The sequence below is a fragment of the Anolis sagrei genome, chromosome 11 (assembly GCF_037176765.1).
Source record: "Anolis sagrei isolate rAnoSag1 chromosome 11, rAnoSag1.mat, whole genome shotgun sequence".
NCBI classification, from domain to species: domain Eukaryota; kingdom Metazoa; phylum Chordata; class Lepidosauria; order Squamata; family Dactyloidae; genus Anolis; species Anolis sagrei.
The window spans coordinates 19,241,957-19,263,361 of record NC_090031.1 but is presented as its reverse complement, the minus strand read 5'-3'; the positions used below and the strand labels follow the sequence as shown (position 1 = coordinate 19,263,361).

General features: G+C 45.1%; 1 protein-coding gene across 2 annotated transcripts in view; it reads left to right on the top strand.

Annotated features, from left to right (window-relative positions):
* Positions 1-20,743, top strand: part of HNF1B (HNF1 homeobox B) — a 67,059-nt gene extending 46,316 nt beyond the window's left edge. For both annotated transcript variants that reach the window (XM_060757099.2, XM_060757098.2), the window contains exons 5-9: positions 3,328-3,500; positions 12,769-12,901; positions 13,782-13,973; positions 15,421-15,539; positions 20,161-20,743. In XM_060757099.2, coding sequence (XP_060613082.2) covers positions 3,328-3,500; positions 12,769-12,901; positions 13,782-13,973; positions 15,421-15,539; positions 20,161-20,181 — 638 coding nt within the window. In that variant the 3' untranslated portion in view covers positions 20,182-20,743. The remainder of the gene's footprint in view (positions 1-3,327; positions 3,501-12,768; positions 12,902-13,781; positions 13,974-15,420; positions 15,540-20,160) is intronic.
* The last annotated feature ends 662 nt before the right edge of the window (positions 20,744-21,405 follow it).

Here is a 21,405-nt window from a genome sequence, read left to right as displayed (position 1 = left end):
TGCCAAGTTTGGTCCAGATCCATCATTGTTTGGGTTCATGATGTGCTCTGGATGTAGGTGAACTACAAGTCCTATAAATCCCTCTGAAGACCTCCAGTATTTTTGTTGGTCATGGGTGTTCTGTGTGCCAAATTAGTTCCAGGTTCATTGTTGGTGGAATTCAAAGTGCTCTTCGATTGCAGGTGAATTATATATGCCAGTACTTACAACTCCAAAATGTCCAGGCCAATTCCCCTCAAAACCCACCAGTATTCAAATTTGGGCATATTGGGTAAGCACGCCAAGTTTGGTCCAGATCCATCATTGTTTGTGTTCATTGTGTGCTTAAGATGTAGGTGAACTACAACTCCTATAAATTCCTCTGTGTGCCAAGTTAGTTCCCAGTCCGTCATTGGTGGAGTTCAGAGTGCTCTTAGATTGCAGGTGAACTATATATCCCAGGACCTACAACTCCTATAAATCAAGGTGAATTCTCCCCAAACCTCTCCAGTATGTTCAGTTGCGGATCAATTCCTATTTGCTGTATTATTTTATTTATTTATTTATTTATTTATTTAGCAGTTTTTTACACTGGTCTTCTCACCTCCGTTTGAGGGACTCAGGCCGGTTTCCAACATCAGTATTACAGACAGTCATTAAAACATCATATTCTAAATCACACTAAAACATTAAAATAGCAAAATTTATTACCTGCCTCTCCTTGCAGTCTCTCCTCTCCTTTTCCCCCATTGACCTCATTGAATGCTTTTTGAACTCCGTTTGCAGCAAGTGAAATATGCTGAGGACAAAGTGGGAATGTAAGAGTAGAAGAGAGAAACTGGGACATTTTAAAAGCAGCTTGGAAAAGTGGTATGGCTGTCCTTACCAAATTAAAGAGGTCATATCACATATTAAAGTAAACTTAATATGTCATATTACATGTATGGATTGTGCCGCAAAGCTCTGGTTATGTTTGTTCTTCTCACTGTGATAACATTCCTGAGCCATACACACAGACACACTCCTTTGGAAGCTTGAGTTGTGCTGGGAGGGGAAGGATGAAAGAGTCACTTCTATTTTTCTTTCTGACCAAGGAAAGCCATCGCTGACCCTCCCTTTGTTCCCGGTATCTCCCTGCCCATTGTTCAAACACGGCTTTGGGTTTTTGGATCTGTCCCACGTCGGGGCACCCTTTGCGTGAGGCTAGGAACGCACTCCAAGAATGTGGACCTTGTTGAGCAATGTTTACTCGGTTCGTGACAGGGACGTCCGCTTATGCTGGCAAAGGTCCATCCCACGGAGAGCATTCTTATACTAGGTTCTTGTGGGTTTTTTCGGGCTATAGGGCCATGTTCTAGAGACATTTCTCCTGACGGTAGACTCCTGCAGAGACTCATGCTCCGTTCAGCAAAGGACAAGAGGGATCCTCTCACCTCTGCAGGAGTCTACCGTATACCATGCAGCTGTGGACAAGTCTACATAGGGACCACCAAACGCAGTGTTGCCTAAACACGAATCAAGGAACATGAAAGGCACTGCAGACTCCTTCAACCAGAGAAGTCAGCCATAGCAGAGCACCTGATGAACCAGCCTGGACACAGCATATTATTTGAGAACACAGAAATGCTGGACCACTCTCACAACCACCATGTCAGACTACACAGAGAAGCCATTGAAATCCACAAGCATGTGGACAATTTCAACAGAAAGGAAGAGACGATGAAAATGAACAAAATCTGGCTACCAGTATTAAAAAACTCTAAAATTACAACAGCAAAACAGCAGAGAGGAAACAACCAGGCACAGCTTAACAACTCTCAACAAAAGATTTTCCCAGGCTCAGGCAGGCCTTCAAATGCTAATGAAGGTGGTCAGTTGAAACATTCACACCTAGCTCCAGCAGAGAAGAGCTCTTTGCCCCACCCCGGTCATTCCACAGATATATAAACCCATTGTCCTAATTCCAACAGACCTCACTACCTCTGAGGATGCTTGCCATAGATGCAGGCGAAAAGTCAGGAGAAATACCTCTAGAACATGGCCCTATAGCCTGAAAAAACCCCACAAGAACCTAGTGATTCCAGCCATGAAAGCCTTCGACAATACATTCTTATAGTCAGGGATGGGAAAACCAAGGCATCCATGGGCCTATACATATGGCAGAAATGGGCCCAAACAATGGCTACAACCATAGACTCCTAGACTTCCTATCATCTAGATCTCTTTTTCTAGAATCATATTGGCCTTCTGAACTGCCACATCACACTGTAGGCTCATGTTCAACTAATGGTCTACTAAGACTCCTCGATCTCTCTCCCATGGACTGTTTTCAAGCCAAGTGTCATCCATCCTATATCTGCATTTCATTTATTCTATATCAGTGCTTCTCAACGATTTATAACAGTAGCAAAATGAAAGTTATGAAGTAACAACAAAAATAATGTTATGGTTGGGGGGTCACCATAACATGAGGAACTGCATTAAAGGATCGCTGCATTGGGAAGGTTGAGAAACGCTGCTCAATATAGTACCATGCTTTTCTCCCCATTGAAATCCATGTTGTTTATTTTGGCCCTGCTCTCTAATTTGTTCGGTCCTGTCCTCTGAACTGTAAGTTGTCTCTTTGAAGGAACTGTGTGATTCCTTTCCTGAGTTGACAGATAAGGAAATTATCTGTTTTTCGCAAGAGGAATTGAAAAAGATCAGCTAAAAGGGGAAGTATGAGGGTGGGTGGGGGCATTTTATCTATTTGATTTGATTTCCATCTGATGTTTCGCCCAGTGCTGCTCACAACCAGATGAACAAAAAATGTGCAGGTGAAAGCCATACACATAGAAAATTAAAAATAGTATAACAGGTTAAAGTGGTTTCAAACAGCACTAATTCTACAATGTAGGTGCACCCCAAGTGGGATCAAACCACATTAATTCTACAGTACAGATGCACCCCAAGTGGTGTCAAAGTGCATTAGTTCTCAAGCATAGATGCACCCCCAATTGGGGTAAAACAGCATTAATTCTACAACGTAGATGCACCTCAAATTGGGTCAAACTGCATTAGGTCTACAATGTAGATGCAACTCAAATGGGGTTAGACTACATTCATTCTGCAGTGTAGATGCAGCCTGAGATCCTATTTGACCTTCAGAGCTGATTGGATTTGTACAATCTCTTCAAACAATCCTGGAACTTAATCTGTAGATACACCTCTTTTCCTGTCTGTCACCACAACAGCCCTGAAAGGTAGGCCAGGCTGCCAGATGATGACTGGAGCCCCCTGGAGAGATTTGAGCACACATCTCTTGGGCCTAAATCTGTTTTAATTTCCCCCTGCTCTCCTTCCCGGCAGGCGTCCGCTACAGCCAACCTGGGGCCAATGAAGTCACCTCTTCCTCAACCATTAGCCACCACGGCAGCGCCAGCGCCATGGTGACCTCCAGCCAAGCCATCCTCCAGCAAGTCTCACCAGTTGGTTTGGACCCCAGCCACAGCCACAGCTTGCTTGCCCCGGACGGCAAAATGGTGAGTACACCCGGCCTTAGCCGCTGATAAGATAAGACTGGCCTGCCAGGCCAAGCAAACAAGGAATCGCAAGGAAAATATTCTCTAAAGCACTTTGTCTTCAACAATGAAGTGTTTGTTGGAACGGGAAGGAAAGCCCCCCAAACGTATTTTCGAAAAAGCCTTCCGCCTGACCTTACCTTTCCCCATCAGTCGCTATTCAAAGCCACCAATAAATATGACAAGGAGCCATTCTCTAGGTATTGATCAAATGCCTCCTAAATTGGAAGGACAGGTGGGTAACTATTTGCTTTTTTCTGCCAGTGACATTCCTCTCATTTTTTGCATTTTTTTTTTTGCTTTGAGAAATCTTTACAGTGGCTCCTCCACCATTGTCACCTTGGGGACTTTCATACTCACTCTACATTGTGGAGTTAGTGCAGTTTAACACCACTTGAACATCCACCACTCAAAGCTACAGAGTTGAGGAACTGAGAAGGCTAAAGACCTTGTCAAATGATAATTCCCAGGAATCCAAAGCTATATATCACAAGTGTTGAATATGATTCAGAACATAGAAGATGGTTTTGAAAGGCAGCCTATTACAGGAGCTGTCTTCCTAGACTTGTCAGCAGCTTATGACACTGTAAATCATCGTCTTCTCCTGAGAAAAACATATAGCATCACAAAGGACTTCCACTTCACCCGCTTCATAGGAAATCTGCTACAAAACAGGAGCTTTTTTTGTTGAGTTCCAGGGCCAGAGAAGCAGATGGCAGAAACGGAAGAACAGCCTGCCTCAGGAAAGCGTGCTTGCTCCATCAATGCCTAACATTTACACAAATGGCCAGCCACTGTCAGAAGGGACAGAGAGTTTCATCTACGCTGACAATTGTGCCATCACCGCCCAAGCAGGGAGCTTTGAAATAGTTGAACAGAAGCTCTTCAAAGCTTTAGGTGGTCTTACTGCCTATTACAGGGAAAACTAGCTGATTCCTAATCCATCTAAAACACAGACATGTACTTTTCACCTTAAGAACATCCAAGCATCTCAAGCTCTGAGAATGATCTGGGAAGGAATCCCACTGGAACATTGCAGCACACCCAAATACCTGGGAGTCACTCTGGACCATGCTCTGACTTACAGGAAGCACTGCATGATGATTATCAAGCAAAAAGTGGTTGCTAGAAACAATATCGTACGTAAGCTGACTGGCACAACCTGGGGATCACAACCAGACACAGTGAAGACATCTTGCCCTTTCGCTTTGCTACTTAGCTGCTGAATACACATGCCCAGTGTAGAATACATCTCACCATGTTAAAACAGTGGATGTGGCTCTTAATGAGACATGCTGCATTATCACAGGATGTCTATGCTCAACACTGCTAGAGAAATTATACTGCTTAGCCAGTATTGCACCACCTGACATCCATTGGGAAGTAGCAGCCAGCAATGAAAGGACCAAGATAATGACATCTCTGGCCCATCCTTTCTTCAGATATCAGCCAGCATACCAATGCCTGAAATCAAGAAACAGCTTCCTAAGATTTACAGAGATATTCGCAGGAACACCTCAGCAAACGAAAGACCAAAAGTGGCAGGCTAAAACCCAGCACCTCAATAAGTGACTGAGACTGGATGAGAAACTCCCTCCTGGGCACACAGAAGAGTGGATTATTTAGAAGGCCCTGAACACATTGTGCTGTGGCACCATGAGATGCAAAGCCAATATTAAGAAATGGGGCTACAAAGTGGAGTTCACAACATGTGAGTGCGGAGAAGAGCAAACCGCAGATCACTTACTACAATGCAACCTGAGCCCTGCCACATGCACAATGGAGTACCTTCACCTTCAACACCAGAGGCACTCTGAGTGGCCAGTTTCTGGTCAAAAGACATTTAGCACCATGCCAAATTTTAAAACTTGGTTTGTGTTTTAAAATATATGTCAACTGTACCCTCAACTCACTTCTGACACGATAAATACATATCAAACTGCGTTATTTTTGCAGTGTAGATGCACCCTGCCATAATTTGGGGCTTGAAAGCTACTCCACCATGAAATCCATTGGTAAACATTCTCAGCCTTAGAAAATCCCATGGCTGGTTTGCCGTAAGTCGGAAACAACTTGAAGGCACACAAACAAACCATTCAGATGTATCAAGGTGAAATCCCAAGAGTTTATATCAATGTATTTTTAGGATCCCTAAAGATGTTTTCCTCTGTAAAACAAAAATGGATTTGGATTTAGGGGGAGATCCGTGATGTAGTCATTTCCAAGAAATGTTGGTAACTATAGCTCAGGTGGTCAGAAAATGACTTTCTGGTTGGAAAGGTCTTGCTGTCTCCGAAAAGAACGACACATTCCTTCCCAGACCAAAGCAGGAGGCTATAAAAACCACTCAGTGTGACAGTAATCAGTCAAGCCAGTCTAAGAAAAATAACCCCACCGGATGAATTTCTGGAATATTCTCTATCCCGGTTCTGCTGCTGAGAAAGAATCCAAACAAAGACTTCTACTATGGACTGGAAGCCCAGTACGAAGGGGTGAAAGGGTGCAATGGAGGGGCAGCTGAAAGTGTCAATATTTGAAAATGATTTGCACTCTAACAGGCATATGCTCTCTTTCCCTGCAATTTTCCCTGCTACTACGACTCCTAGATCCCTTTGTGCTGTCAATAATAGTATTAATTACTGGGTCATCACCCCAGTACCAATATAATAATATAGAGAAGGGCAGGATATAAATAAATAAATAAATGATACACTTTGTTTATATTCTGCTTTATCTCCCCAAGGGGACTCAGAGCAGATTACATACACACACACACACACATATACACATACACACACACACACACACACACATAGGCCTTTTATACAGTAAATAACAATGACATACAATACACAAAAGCAAAGGTTTCCCTTTTCCATCTCCAGCATCTCATGCTCAACTCTGGCCATGGGAAGGTGCTCTTGTTCCATTTTCCATGCCGAGGAGCCTGTTGCTGGCATGGCTGCATGGGTGCCTTTTATCTTACCGCTGAGACGGTACCTATTGATCTACTCACGTTGTATGTTTTCAAACTACTAGGTTGGCAGGAGCTAGGGCTAACAGCAGGAGCTCTCTCTGACCCACAGCTTTGAACTGACAACCTTCCGGTTAGCAAGTTTTCCTGCAACAAGCAGTTTAACCCGCTGTGCTACCGTGGCCGCAGTTATTGCCCGTTCTATATTTCAACATTTCATTTTCATGCAGTGTTGTACATTTCTCCCTATTTGAAACTCATTTTGGCCAATCAGCTTTCTGATCAGTTAAGGTCATTTTGGATCCTGTCCTCTGGGGTATTTTTCTCTCCCTCTCAATTTGTTGTCATCTGCAGATTGGATCAGCCTGCCTTCTATTGCATCCTCCAAGTCATTGATAAAGATGTTGAAACGCCCTGGGGCCAGGACAAGGCTATTCGCCCCATTGTCCACTTCCCTTTTGGATGGAGAAGACCTACTGGGTTCAGCCAATCAACCAGTTCCTAATCCACTGTAGCATCGTCCAACCCACATTTTATTTATTCATTTATTTATTTGCTGTATTTATATCCTGCCATTCTCACCCCAAATGGGATTCTGAGCAGCCTTTCAATCACCAGCAATTAAATGCCATATAAACAGACAACAGAAAATAAACATATACATTAAAACAGAAAATTAAAAAGCAATATAAACATAAAGTTAAAGGTAAAGGTTTCCCCTGACATTAAGTCTAGTTGTGTGCAACTCTGAGAAATTGTGCTGATCTCAATTTCTAAGCTGAAGAGCTGGTGTTGTCTGTAGACACCTCCTAGGTCATGTGGCCAGCATGACTGTATGGAGTGCCATTATTTACTTACTTACTTTACTTACTTAGGCAATCCCTCATTGTCCGAGTAGGATAATCTTCCAAGATCGGTGTACTGTTGGTGGGTCCTTAGGTGACTGTGGAGCCCTATTCTTGATCTGCATGTTCTGCTTTGAGCCCATCTTTAAATCTCTTTTCCTGTCCTCCAGGATTCTGTTTTCTTTTTCTTGAGTTCAGAGTAGAGCAACTGCTTTGGGAGACGGTGGTCGGGCATTCGGACAAGGTTGCCGGTCCAATAGAGTTGATGGCGGAGGAGCATCGCTTCAGTGCTGGTGGTCTTTGCTTCTTCTAGCATGCTGACATTTGTCCGCTTGTCTCCCCAAGAGATTTGCAGGATTTTCTGGAGGCAACGCTGACGGAATCATTCTAGGAGTTGTATGTGACGTCTGTAGACAGTCCACGCAGGTTTATAGCAGGGTTGGGAGGACAATAGTTTTATAAACAAGCACCTTGGTAAACCTATGGATGTCCTGATCCTCAAACTCTCTCTGCTTCATTCGGAAAAATGCTGCACTCGCAGAGCTCAGGCAGTGTTGTATTTCAGTGTCAATGTTGACTTTTGTGGAGAGGTGACTGCCAAGGGAGCAGAAATGGTCAACATTTTGTTGACCATTTCTAATGTTACACCATGAAGCTGTATTTCTGGCATTGGAGAGAGATTGGCTGGTGACTGCTGGAAGAGCACTTTAGTTTTCTCGATGTACAATGACAGGCTGAGCTTCTCGTATGCTTCTGTGAAGGTGTTTAGAGTGGCTTGTAGGTCTTCTTCTGAGTGTGCACAGATGGCATTGTCATCAGTATATTGGAGTTCTATAACATGTTGTTGTAACCTTGGTTTTGGCTTTCAGTCTGCTGAGGTTAAATAGCTTGCCATCTGTCCAATAGATTATTTCCACTCCGGTGGGAAGCTTCCCATGAACAAGGTGAAGTATCATAGCGTTGAAGATGGAAAATAAGGTTGGGGCAGTAACACATCCCTGTTTGATACCAGATTCCACCTTAAATTAGCGCCATTACCTTCCTGCAGAAGCGGTACCTATTGATCTGCTCACATTTGCGTGTTTTTGAACTGCTAGGTTGGCAGAAGCTGGGCCTAACAGTGGGAGCTCACCCCACTCCCCAGATTCAAACAGCCAGCCTTTTGATCAGTAAGTTCAGCAGCTCAGTGGTTTAACCTGCAGCGCCACCAGTGGTCCATAGATAAACATTAAAACACATTATTGAAGTCATGCAATCTGAGGACATAGTCAAAAGCCGTTCCGGACGTTATTGCACATAATTCCACTTCATTTACTGCATTGCACTGTTGGCCAAAGGCTTGGTCCCAGGGCCATGTTTTTACATTTTTCTGAAGGTCAGGAGGGAGGGGGCTGACCAGATTTCATTGGGGAAGGAGTTCCATAACCAAGGGGCCACTGCTGAGAAGGCCCTGCCCATCTTTTGTGTCTGCAAAGGAGGTGGGACTGAGAGTTGGGGCTCCACATACAATCTTAATCTCTGAGGTGGTCACTGAGGGAAATACGTTTGGACAGGTAAGCTGGGCCGGATCCATTTAGAGCTTTATAGGCTAAAGCCAATACTTTGAATTGTGCTTGGTAGCAGACTGGCAGACAGTGGAGCTGACATAACAGGGGAGTTGTATGCTCCCTGTACGCCACTCCGGTGAGAAATCTGGCTGCTACCCGCTTGAAGCTTCCTAACAGTCTTCAAAGGCAACCCCTCACAGAGTGCATTGCAGTAGTCTATTCAGGATGTAACCAGAGCGTGGACCACTGTGAGCAAGTCTGATTTCCCAACTTGGTGCACAAGTTTTAATTCTGCGAAAGCCCCACTGGCCACCGCCGAAATCAGGGATTCCAGCAATGAGTCCAGGAGAATTCCCAAGCTGCAAACCTATGCCTTCAAGGGGACTGTAACCCCATCCAGCATAGGCTGTAACTCTATACCATGTTTGGCCTTACCAGGAGTAGCTCTGTCTTGTCTGGATTCAGTTTCAATTTGTTCACCCTCATACAGACTGTAACTGCCACCAAGCACCAGTTTAGGATGTAAACAGCCTCCTTAGCAGCAAGTTCAAGCTCTCGGAGAAAAGCTAAAACAATGTAATGTACAGGTGGTCTTTTCATCCCTCCTCCCAGATGTAAGACACGGTCCTACAAGGACCAGAAAAACAGTACAGGTCAATAACTGGCTTAGAAAATGGTGTCAGGAGGAACGCTTTGGCTTCCTCGACCATGGCTGCTTTTCCAGGGGGATAGCCTACTGGCAAGGGATGGGGTGCATCTCACACAAGTAGGAAAACACCTTTTTGCTCACAGACTCGCAAACCTCATTAGGCGCACTTTAAACTAGGTCCACTGGGGGAGGGGGACAACAGCCTTGCGAACACTACTTTACCCACAATGTCAGGGAATCAGCAGAAGCGGAGGGCTGCACAAACACAACGAGGACCAAGTACCAAAAGCACAATAATCCCAATTAAACAGCTCAGGGGAAGATCTCAGGGGCTCACGTGTCTTTACACTAATGTACAGAGCATGCGAAATAAACAAGACGAACTCCAACTTTTAGCACAACACCACAAATATGATATCATAGGCATCACTGAAACCTGGTGGGATGACTCCTATCGCTGGAATGTAGACATCGAGGGCTACATTCTCTTTCTCTCTTTCACAGAAACTGTTACGCTGCAGAAGAGATGCAAGACAGCAATCTGGGAAACCAGCTTGAAATCATCTGGATAAGAATCAAGGGAACTGGGACTCAAAAAAATGTCATTGTAGGCATCTACTACAAGACCTCCAAGCCAGGAGGAAGAACTTCACGAAGTCTTATGCCAACAGTTAACCAAACAGGCACAGAGAAGACATGTAGGCGATTTCAACTATCCCGATATTTGCTGGAAAACAAATTTGGCCAAGAGTACAAGGCCCAACAAATTCCTCGCTTGCCTTGCAGACAACTTCATGGTCCAGAAGGTAGAAGAGGCAACAAGGGGATTGGGTACACTTGATCTCATCCTAACAAATGCGGAGGACTTGATCAATGCAGTTGAAGTGGTTGGATCCTTAGGGGCAAGTGACCATGTGCTCCTACAATTTCCTCAAATTGCAGGAGCACATGGTCACTTGCCCCTAAGGATACAAAGGAAGGCCGAAATTAAGGCAAGTCAAACTTGCATTTTGGACTTTAGGAGAGCTGATTTCCAAAAAATGAAGGAAACACTGAGCAGCATTACATGGACACAGATACTAAAGGACAAGGGAGTTACGGATGGATGGGAATTTCTCAAGAGTGAAATACTCAAGGCAGAATTGCAAACCGTGCCAACAAAGAGAAAAAATAGGACAAGTGCAAAGAAGCCTGAATGGATGTCCAAAGCACTTCTAACTGTGCTAAGACACAAAAGAGACATGCACAAGAAGTGGAAAAAGGGAGAAATCACCAAAGAAGAATTCAAACAAATAGCCAACTCCTGTAGGGAAAAGGTCCACAGGGTAAAGCACAAAACGAGCTCAGGCTTGCCAGGGACATTAAAAACAATAAAAAGGGCTTCTTTTCTTATGTCAGTAGAAAAAGGAAAAACAAGGAGGTGATAGGGCCTCTTTGCCTCAGTCTTCTCACAAAAAGAAAGTCATCTTCAACCTCAGCAAGATGGAGTGGATGAGGGATTAGAGGACATCCAACCCCAAATTGGGAAACAAGTCATCCAGGAATACCAGGCCGCTCTAAATGAGTTCAAGTCCCCAGGGCCAGATCAACTACACCCAAAAGTATTGAAGGAACTAGCGAAAGTCATTTCAAACTATTGGCAATCATCTTTGAGAATTCTTGGAGAATGGGAGAAGTTCCAGCAGATTGGAGGAGAGCCAATGTGGTCCCAATCTTCAAGAAGGGAAAAAAGGATGACCCAAACAATTACCGTCTGGTCAGCCTCACGTCGATAGCAGGCAAGATTCTGGAAAAGATTGTTAAGGAAGTTGTCTACAAACACTTAGAAACAAATGCGGTCATTGCTAATAGTCAACGTGGATTTATCAAAAACAAGTCATGCCAGACTCATCTGATCTCTTTTTTCGATAGAGTTACAAGCTGGATAGATGCGGGGAATGCCATGGATGTAGCGTACCTGGATTTCAGTAAGGCCTTCGACAAGGTCCCCCATGACATTCTGGCAAACAAATTAGTCCAATGTGGGCTAGGCAAAACTACGGTGAGGTGGATCTGCAACCAGAGGGTGCTCACCAACGCTTCCTCTTCATCTTGGAAAGAAGTGACAAGTGGAGTGCCGCAGGGTTCTGTCCTGGGCCCGGTCCTGTTCAACATCTTTATTAATGACTTAGATGAAGGGCTAGAAGGCAGGATCATCAAGTTTGCAGATGACACCAAATTGGGAGGGATAGCCAATACTCCAGAGGACAGGAGCAGGATTCAAAACGATCTTGACATATTAGAGAGATGGGCCAAAACTAACAAAATGAAGTTCAACAAAGACAAATGCAAGATATTCCACTTAGTCAGGAAAAACAAAATGCAAAAATACGGAATTGGGGACAATGCCTGGCTCGAGAGCAGTACGTATGAAAAAGATCTTGGAGTCCTCGTGACATGAGCCAACAATGTGATGTGGCAGCAAAAAAAAGCCAATGGGATTTTGGCCTGCATCAATAGGAGCATAGTGTCTAGATCTAGGGAAGTAATGCTACCCCTCTATTCTGCTTTGGTTAGACCACACCTGGAATATTGTGTCCAATTCTGGGCACCACAATTGAAGAGAGATATTGACAAGCTGGAATGTGTCCAGAGGAGGGCGACTAAAATGATCAAGGGTCTGGAGAACAAGCCCTATGAGGAGCGGCTTAAGGAGCTGGGCATGTTTAGCCTGAAGAAGAGAAGGCTGAGAGGAGATATGATAGCCATGTATAAATATGTGAGAGGAAGTCACAGGGAGGAGGGAGCAAGCTTGTTTTCTGCTTCCTTGGAGACTAGGACGCGGAACAATGGCTTCAAACTACAAGAGAGGAGATTCCATCTGAACATGATTCCTCACTTCCTGACTGTGAGAGCCGTTCAGCAGTGGAACTCTCTGCCCCGGAGTGTGGCGGAGGCTCCTTCTTTGGAAGCTTTTAAACAGAGGCTGGATGGCCATGTCAGGGGTGATTTGAAAGCAATATTCCTTCTTCTTGGACTGGATGGCCCATGAGGTCTCTTCCAACTCTTTGATTCTATGATTCTATGATAGAGTTGGACGTCATCATGGGGGGGGGGGGGCATTCTCAAAAGCCTTACAGAGATCGATATATGCTCATTCTACCATCCAAGATATTGATGAATATCAAATGGTGTGCCATTTTGAATGGTCCGTTCTTCCTTTTTGTCTTGGCAGATCACCGTTTCCGGAGGCGGGCTCCCTCCGGTCAGCACCCTCACCAATATCCACAGTTTCCCGCATCACAATCCATCGCAGTCTCAGAACCTCATCATGGCCCCGTTGTCGGGAGTCATGGCTATCACACAGAGTGAGTGTGCCTTATTTTCCTTGAAGATTGAATGCTTCAGGAGGTGCTTTGAATGCAATTCTTCTGCTTCCTGGCATGGGGTTGGACTGGATGGCCCACGAGGTCTCTTCCAACTCTAGGATTCTGTGAATCCAAGGTTTGGTTTTCATGCAAGGGGAGGAAAGTGAAGACTTAAGGGTTTGGTCTCACTCTATCACTTTTGAACCAGAATTTGGGTGAACATTGTTTCTGCACCAAGCTAAGGAATGACAACTTACCTGGTATTTATACATCTTCTGTTTATTTGTGTAAAACTCCAGAATGGCACAATCCCACAAAACAATAACAAGCAACATGTGTCAAGAAAACAAAACACAATGTAAATCACTCCACGTGTAATACAAACTCATTTGATACAAATATATGGCTCGATTGTTTTGATGGAGTTGAGGACAATATACTTGATGTGACTGATAACCCGATGGAGGGACCAGCGTGCATTTGACTTTACACATTCCTGTGGTGCATATACACTGTAGAATTAATGCAGTTTGAGAACGCTTCAACTGGCATGGCTCAAGGCAATGGGATCTGGGGAATTTTAGTTTGGCGAGGCATCACCTATAGTTATTGTAAAATGACAACTCCTAGGATTCCATAGTATGGAGCCATGGCGGTGTCAAGTAGTGTCAAACTGTATTAATTCTACAGTGTAGATGCATCCCCAGATGCTTTTTAAATAGAGGGGTTGATTTGGTGCTTCCTTTTGGCTTGCCATTGGAGAATTGATCTGAGATGGCATCTAAGAAAGGCTAGAGTTCAGTTAGTGGATCAAACTGATGAGATGACCTATGCTTAGAAGCTCCCAACACATCTCTTCCCATCTTTTTCTCATTGCCAGGCTTAAACAGTTCACAAGCGCAAACCGTGCCAGTCATCAACAGCGTGGCTAGTAGCTTGGCTGCCCTCCAACCGGTCCAGTTCTCCCAGCAGCTGCACAGTCCTCACCAGCAGTCGCTCATGCAACAGTCACCCAGCCCCATGGCACAGCCACCCTTCATGGCCACCGTGACGCAGCTCCAGAACTCGCACAGTAAGCATGAGGGTGGCAAATGGAGGGAGGGTACGTACCCCAATATCCAGTGGGTGGAGATGAGAATCAATGTTGTTGAGTAAGATCCAGCTGGTGGTCAAGGTGGCCAGGCCCGTAGCCAGGATTTTGTTTCAGGGGGAGCTGAGTTTGATTCGGGGGGGCTGAGTCTGAATGAAAGAGGGTCTAGCCTAGCAAATCTTTTGTATAGTTACCCCAATACCCCCATGCATATGGGATATATTGAGCATGGTGATCAGATCATGATATAAATAAACATAACAGTTTAAATAATGTACCAGTAAGGCGTTCTCGTGGACCACCATGAGAATTTCAGGGAGGCTGAAGCCCCCCAAGCCCCCCCCCCCCGGCTACATGCCTGAAGGTGGCAGTTGGTGGTCAAGGTGCCACTGCTGACTCCTCCTCCTTCCTCCTCCTCGTCTCCCTTTTGCTGAGTTTTACAGCAATTGAATTAAGCTGAGGGCAAAGGAGGAGAACAGAGAAATGGGACACTTATCAGCAACTGAAAAAGTGGGACAGTGGAGGATTAGTTTGGTCCAGATCTGATGTCAGCTGGGTTCTGTGCTTTCTGGATAAGGGTGAACTAGAACTTCCAGATCCAAGGTCATTCACCCTCAAACCCGGCCTGTATGCATAGCTGGCCATGTTATTTATTTATTCATTTATTTAAAACATTTATATTCTGCCCTTCTCACCCCAAAGGGGACTCAGGGCGGAGCAGAGCATATATACGGCGAACATTCAATGTTGGAGCTGTGGTGCCAAGTTTGGTCCATTGTTGGCTGGGTTCCGTACTCTCTGGATAAGGGTGAACTACAACTCCCATATGCCAAGGGCAATCAACCCTGAACCTCACCTGTATTCACATTTGGCCATGTTGGATCTGTGTGCCAAGTTCGGTCCTGATCAATTGTTGGCTAGGTTCCATGCTCTCTCAATAAGGGTGAACTACAACTCCCAGATCCAAGTTCATTCACACCCAAACTCCACCTGTATTCACAGTTGGCCATGTTGGGCGGTGTGCCAAGTTTGGTCTAGTTCTGAAGTCGGCTGGGTTCAGTGCTCACTGAATAAGGGTGAACTACAACTCCCAAAATCAAAGTCCATTCCCACAAACACCTGCATTATATTCAGTTTGGTCATGGGGCTTCTCTGTGCCAAGTGTGATCCCGGTTTATTGTTGGTGGGGGGTCAGTGTTTCTTTGGATGCAAGTGAGACATTGCTGAAACTATTAATTATACTTTGAAACCAGTGAGTGAATCACGATGTCAATGGGACAGCTAATATGGCAAAGTCTACATCCAACCCACTGAATTTCAATTGATCAGCTTGGGGCTACTGTGTATTTTGTCAGAGGGCAGTGTCATTTCATGCTATGCCGAATGTAACTTTCAGGGTGCATTGTGTGTTTTGTTTTGTTCTCCCTAGTGTACTCCCACAAACAGGAACCCCCTCAGTATTCCCACACATCCCGCTTCCCTTCGGCCATGGTGGTCACGGATACCAGCGGCATCACTTCGTTGACCAACATGTCTTCCAGTAAACAGGTAAAAGATTATGCATGTGCTCTTTGGAGAAACGGGGCTTCTAAAATGAAGCTGCAGGTTCCGAACTGGGATCTAGGAGTTGAACATAAGCCGACAGTGGGATCCTGCTGCAGTGAAAAATCATTCCTGGGCACACAAAAGGGCTTATTTTCTTCTTCCTCCCCTTTCCCCCGCTCCCTATTTGTCAAAGTTAGCTTTGGAGGCTGTGGGAAATATGCGGCCTTTATTGATTGGTAGATAGTTGGGAGAGAAAACCTTGAACTTCTCAACAGATAAGCCATTGCGCTTTTTTCTTTGTTGGTTTTTTTATTATTACTTTTTTTTAAAAGCCAACGCCACCCATCTTGGTGTGCCAGACTCATAAAATCATGGGGCCGGGTTCAAGAATGTGCGGAATGAATGTTTCCTGGTGTGGTGATCTTGGCGGGCATTGAAGAACTGATTATAGAAGCTGAGCAGAGACAGGCCCGGTTCATGCTTGGATGGGAGATCAATACCAAGAACTGTAGGAGAGATTGCAGAGGAAGGAATTGGCATTATATATAATAATTTATTTATTTGACCAGTCATTTCAAAATACACACAAATAATATACACACATACACATATATATCTGTCACTCCTTCTCACCTGTCACCAAGGAGGCTGTCCAGCCCTTGAACCGGTGCTTGGCTGCTGTGTCAGACTGGATGAGAGCGAACAAATTGAAATTGAATCCAGACAAGACAGAGGTCCTACTGGTCAATCGTAAGGCCGAACAGGGTATAGGGTTACAGCCTGTGTTAGACGGGGTTACACTCCCCCTGAAGACGCAGGTTCGTAGCTTGGGAGTGATCCTGGACTCATCGCTGAGCCTGGAACCCCAGGTCTCAGCGGTGGCCGGGAGAGCTTTCGCACAATTAAAACTTGTGCGCCAGCTGCGCCCGTACCTTGGGAAGTCGGATCTGGCCACGGTGGTCCACGCTCTTGTCACATCCCGGTTGGATTACTGCAACGCACTCTACATGGGGTTGCCTTTGAAGACTGCTCGGAAACTCCAACTAGTCCAACGGGAGGCAGCCAGATTGCTCACCGGAGCGGCATACAGGGAGCATACCACCCCCCTGTTATGCCAGCTCCACTGGCTGCCGATCCAATTCTGAGCACAATTCAAGGTGCTGGTTTTAACCTACAAAACCCTATACGGTTCCGGCCCAGTGTATCTGTCCGAACGGATCTCCCTCTACATCCCACCTCGGAGTCTAAGATCTTCTGGGGAGGCCCTGCTCTCGACCCCGCCTTTATCACAAGTGAGACTGACGGGGACGAGGAGCAGGGCCTTCTCAGTAGTGGCCCCCCACCTGTGGAACTCACTCCCTGGGGAGATCAGATCAGCGACTTCCCTTCTCTCATTCAGGAAAAAGCTGAAAACTTGGATGTGGGACCAGGCCTTTGGAAACTCTGGCAGCTAAAAAAAGAAAGACCATAATGATGGGCAAATAATGAAGAAACCTATTGGACCTATGGAACGCGAAACACTGACCATGAGATGGTTTATTGATGTGCTATTGTGCTATATATTGATGTTTTTAATCTGTTAATTGTTTAACTACTGTAACTGTTTTTATATTTGTATGTATTTGGATAAGGGCATCGAATTGTGCCTTCCTTTTGTAAGCCGCCCTGAGTCCCCCCTCGGGGGTGAGAAGGGCGGGGTATAAGCAGCAGAAATAAAGAAATAAATAAATATACATATACACACAATGACATTTATATGCTGACCTTCTCACCCTGAAGGCAACTCAGGCGGCTAACATAATTGGCATTATTCCATGCCCCAAAAACATTAAAACCACATATGTAAAGATTAGATGACTATCATGCATAGATCCAAAACCAGATACTCAAATAATCATGTTTATCAATCTAGGGGCATTTCCCACTGTATTACACAGATAATTATGCTGGGCCAAATGTTTGTTCCCAACGGCAAGTTTTCACTTGTTTGCAAAATGACAGGAAGGAAGGAGTCGATCGAATCCCACTAGGGAGGGAGTTCCACAGCTGAGGAGCCACCACTGAGAAGGCCCTGTCTCTTGTCCCCATCAGTCAGGCCTGCAGAGGTGGTGGGACTGAGAGCAGGGCCTCCCAGTTGCCCATGTCTTTCTTGAATTGTGGGGGACACAGCATTGTACATGAGAATAGAATGAAGACGATGACTTTGCTTGATCTAGACCAGTGGTGCCCAACCTTTTTTTTTATCTGGGGCCACTTGGTCAGGGACCAACAATAGTACCATAAAGATTACGAATCGGTTTTTAGTCAACTTTAGATTCGGTTAACCAAAAATTGATTCGTAACTCTTTTGGTACTAATGTTGGAGAGTAGTCCCTGGTCAAAAAAAAGGTTGGGAACCACTGATACAGACATTGTGCTTCTCTTGATACAGTGTAGAATTGTATTGGCCTTTTTAGCTGCTACATCACACTGTTGGCTCATGTTCAGTTTGTGGTCCACCAAGATCCCTTTTGTGTGGATCGTTTTCACACCAGGTCTCACCCATCTTATATCTAAGAAAACCCTCTGCAATTCATCAGGTTGGCATGCATTGACGACACACACTTGGATGCAGATGGGACTTGCCAGGAAGCACCCTGAAGGAGAGAATGCTCTTCTCTGGGCTTCCCCTTCAGTGGGATTTCCCAGCTTTTGTAGTGACCAAGGAGGAAGGAGGGGGGAAATGCTGACCAACCGATCTCCATCAGTCAGAGCAACCAGGCGCTCCCGAGGAAGACCATTTCCTCTAGAAAGCACTATCGATTCATCTGGTGGGCACTCAACCCTAACTTTGCCCTTGATGGATAGCTCCCTCTTGCCCTCCTATTGACTTTGAGGCTTGCCCTGTTGAAACAAGCCTGTCTCAGTTCGAGGAGGCATCTCTGCATCCCGACGGAGCAAGACACTACTTGCTCGGCGGTGCTGGGGCCTCAATAATCATATGCACTTTGCTATTTTGCATCGTAGCAACAAGCCTTACAAACACTGTTATTTTATTACAGAAGTTTATTTGCACTAGTCCTATCAACAGAGATTTCCTGAAAATGCGGCTTTTGGTTGTGTGACTGCCCTGGCCTGAATGAAGGAATTTTATGGGGAAGGCTGCATTCAAATGAAGCCATTTTTATTTTGCAATGCTCCTGTGCTTCCGCTTCCCTTACTTTTTTTTTATTCATACCATCGAAAAATCTATTAAGAAAAAGATAGACTGTTTTCTCTGTTTATACTGTTTTGAAAAGAGATCCACAAGTGAGATCCTCAATAACTACTGGGAGGATTAATTATGCATGAAACTCAAGGCTGAATCTGGCCCTCTTGGAAGGCTGGGGTTATAGTGTAGAGCACATGCGTGAAACTGAAGCCTGTAGGCTGAATCTGGATCTCCAAATGCTAGGCTAAAACTTCTGTATTCCTTGTTATTAAACATCCTAACTGGAACTGATGAGAGTTGTGGTACAGTAACATCGGGAAAGCAGTTTGTTCTGTTGAGTTAGGACTTTGAATTGAGATACAAGGTTTGTGGATGTGATGTCCGACATTAAAATATCCTTTAACCTTTCCCAAAACTCATTATACCCATAATCCTGATGATCAAAAGGGATGGTAATTGTTGTTCAATAACATCTGCTGACCCCAAACTAAAGAGCACTGGCCACTTTGTCTCACTTATCCAACCTTCACTTATCCGACATTCCGTCTTATCCGATGCTCTTATCTGATGCCCTGCTTTTCCTCCAGCATTTCCCCTCCAATTAAAGGAGCGCTCCCCAACTCTCTCGCTATCGAAAAAGGCAAGACAAGGAGGAGGAGGGAGGAGGAAAGGGGGAAAAGAAGCCGAACCAGAAGCTAAAGCAACCTCTTTCTTTCCCTCTGTGATTTTCATGCTGCTCTTCCGCATCCAGGCACTTCCTGCTGGGCGGAAGCTTTGCCTTGCCTTAACCCTTTGAGTCATTGGTTCTTGGCCTGTGGGTCCCCGGGTGTTTTGGCCTGCAGCTCCCAGAAATCCCAGCCAATTTATTGGGATTTTTGGGAGTTGGGGTCCCATGAATTGGGAGGCACTGCCTTAGGATCATGAGAGGGGAAGGGGGAGGCCCTGGTAGGGTGCTTAAAGGATTGGTCCAATGTTTTATTTGTGTATGGGGTTATTATGGTTTAATATGTTTAATGGTTTTAAATGTTATCTAGTGATTTTATGTTATGTTTTATATGATTTGTATAATGAGGCATTAAATATTTGCTTAGATGTATGTTGTACGCCGCTCTGAGTCCCTTGAGGGGTGAGAAGAGCGGGATAGAAATAATAAATAATATTAATAGTCACTGTTGTGAGTATTCTAGGTGCCTAGCACCACATTGGACGGGTAACAGTAGGAGTAGGTAACAGTGGGAGACTCTGTATTATCCGACGTTCTGCTGGCCCGTTTATATCAGATGAGCGAGACTCTACTGTAGTTGGTTCTCTTGATCCATGGATTCGCCATCCATGGCTCTTTGAAGACAACCATAAGATGCATGTGGCTCTTGATGAGATTGAGACCCCTTTTCTAACCCGTTCATCCCACTTTCCCTGTTATTTTCCCTCCAGTGTCCACTTCAAGCTTGGTGATGCAGCTCCGAACACCACTTCCTTTGCATCTACCACCCAGAAATGGTTTTACCTTCAACGCCATCCTGCCAGCGACTCTTGATGGCGTCTTGGGGCCAGGCATGTTGAAGAGGGGAGAGATTGCCTGGCATTGTTTGCACCAGGAAGCGCCAACTCAACCCAGTGCGAGGGCCAAAGACACAAAAACGGCATCCACACAGATCTGGTTCTCCATGGCAGAGCTTTCCCCACAGTATTCCTCCTTTTGCGTCTTAAGGATTTTGAAAGTATTTCCTTCCCAAGGGCATTGTTGTGAGAGGCGAAAAGAACAAAGAGTGGAGAAGGAGCTTGGAGAAAGTGTAAAGCAGAAGATCAATCGTATTTATAAAAGGGACGTTCCTCTGCTGGAATGAACTGGAGAACGAGAGAGAAACCGGGGGCTTGAAATGGAGGGGCTGTTGAACTGAGCCAACCGATATGTATATAGAGAGAGAGATTCCCTACCTGCGGCTCCCTCCCTTCCCTTTTCCATGACCAATCCACAGAGATTTATATTAAAGGAAATCCACCTTTGTCCAATGTATGTATAAGAAGTTAAGTGCGATTGTTCCACATTTATTTATGTACTAGCTTGGGGACCCGGCGTTGCCTGGGTTAATTGAAAAAGTCATTTTTTAAAAAATTTACAAAATGCATAAGGTTGTGGATGAACTGCAACTCACATCATGCCAGGTTAACCCCCTGAAACTCCATCAGTAGTTAAAGTTTGTCATGTTGGGCAAGTTTGCTCTAGATTTATATTTATCGTGTCATCCGCAACCAGAACATTGTATTATATTTCTAACAGAACAAAACAAACAAACAGATAAAAAAACAACACAAATTTTGCAAACTTGGTAGCTGATTAAATGTCCTTTGACCAGTATCTGGCCACTTGGAGTGCCTCTGGTGTTGCCGCAAGAAGGTCCTCCATCGTGCATGTGGCAGGGCTCAGGTTGCATTGCAGCAGGTGGTCAGTGATTTGCTCTTCCCCACACTCGCATGTCGAGGATTCCACTTTGTGGCCCCATTTCTTAAGATTGGCTCTGCATCTCGTGGTGCCAGAGCGCAGTCTGTTCAGTGCCTTCCAAGTCACCCAGTCTTCTGTGTGCTCAGGGGGGAGTCTCTCATCTGGTATCACCCACGGATTGAGGTGCTGGGTTTGAGCCTGCCACTTTTGAACTCTCGCTTGCTGAGGTGTTCCAG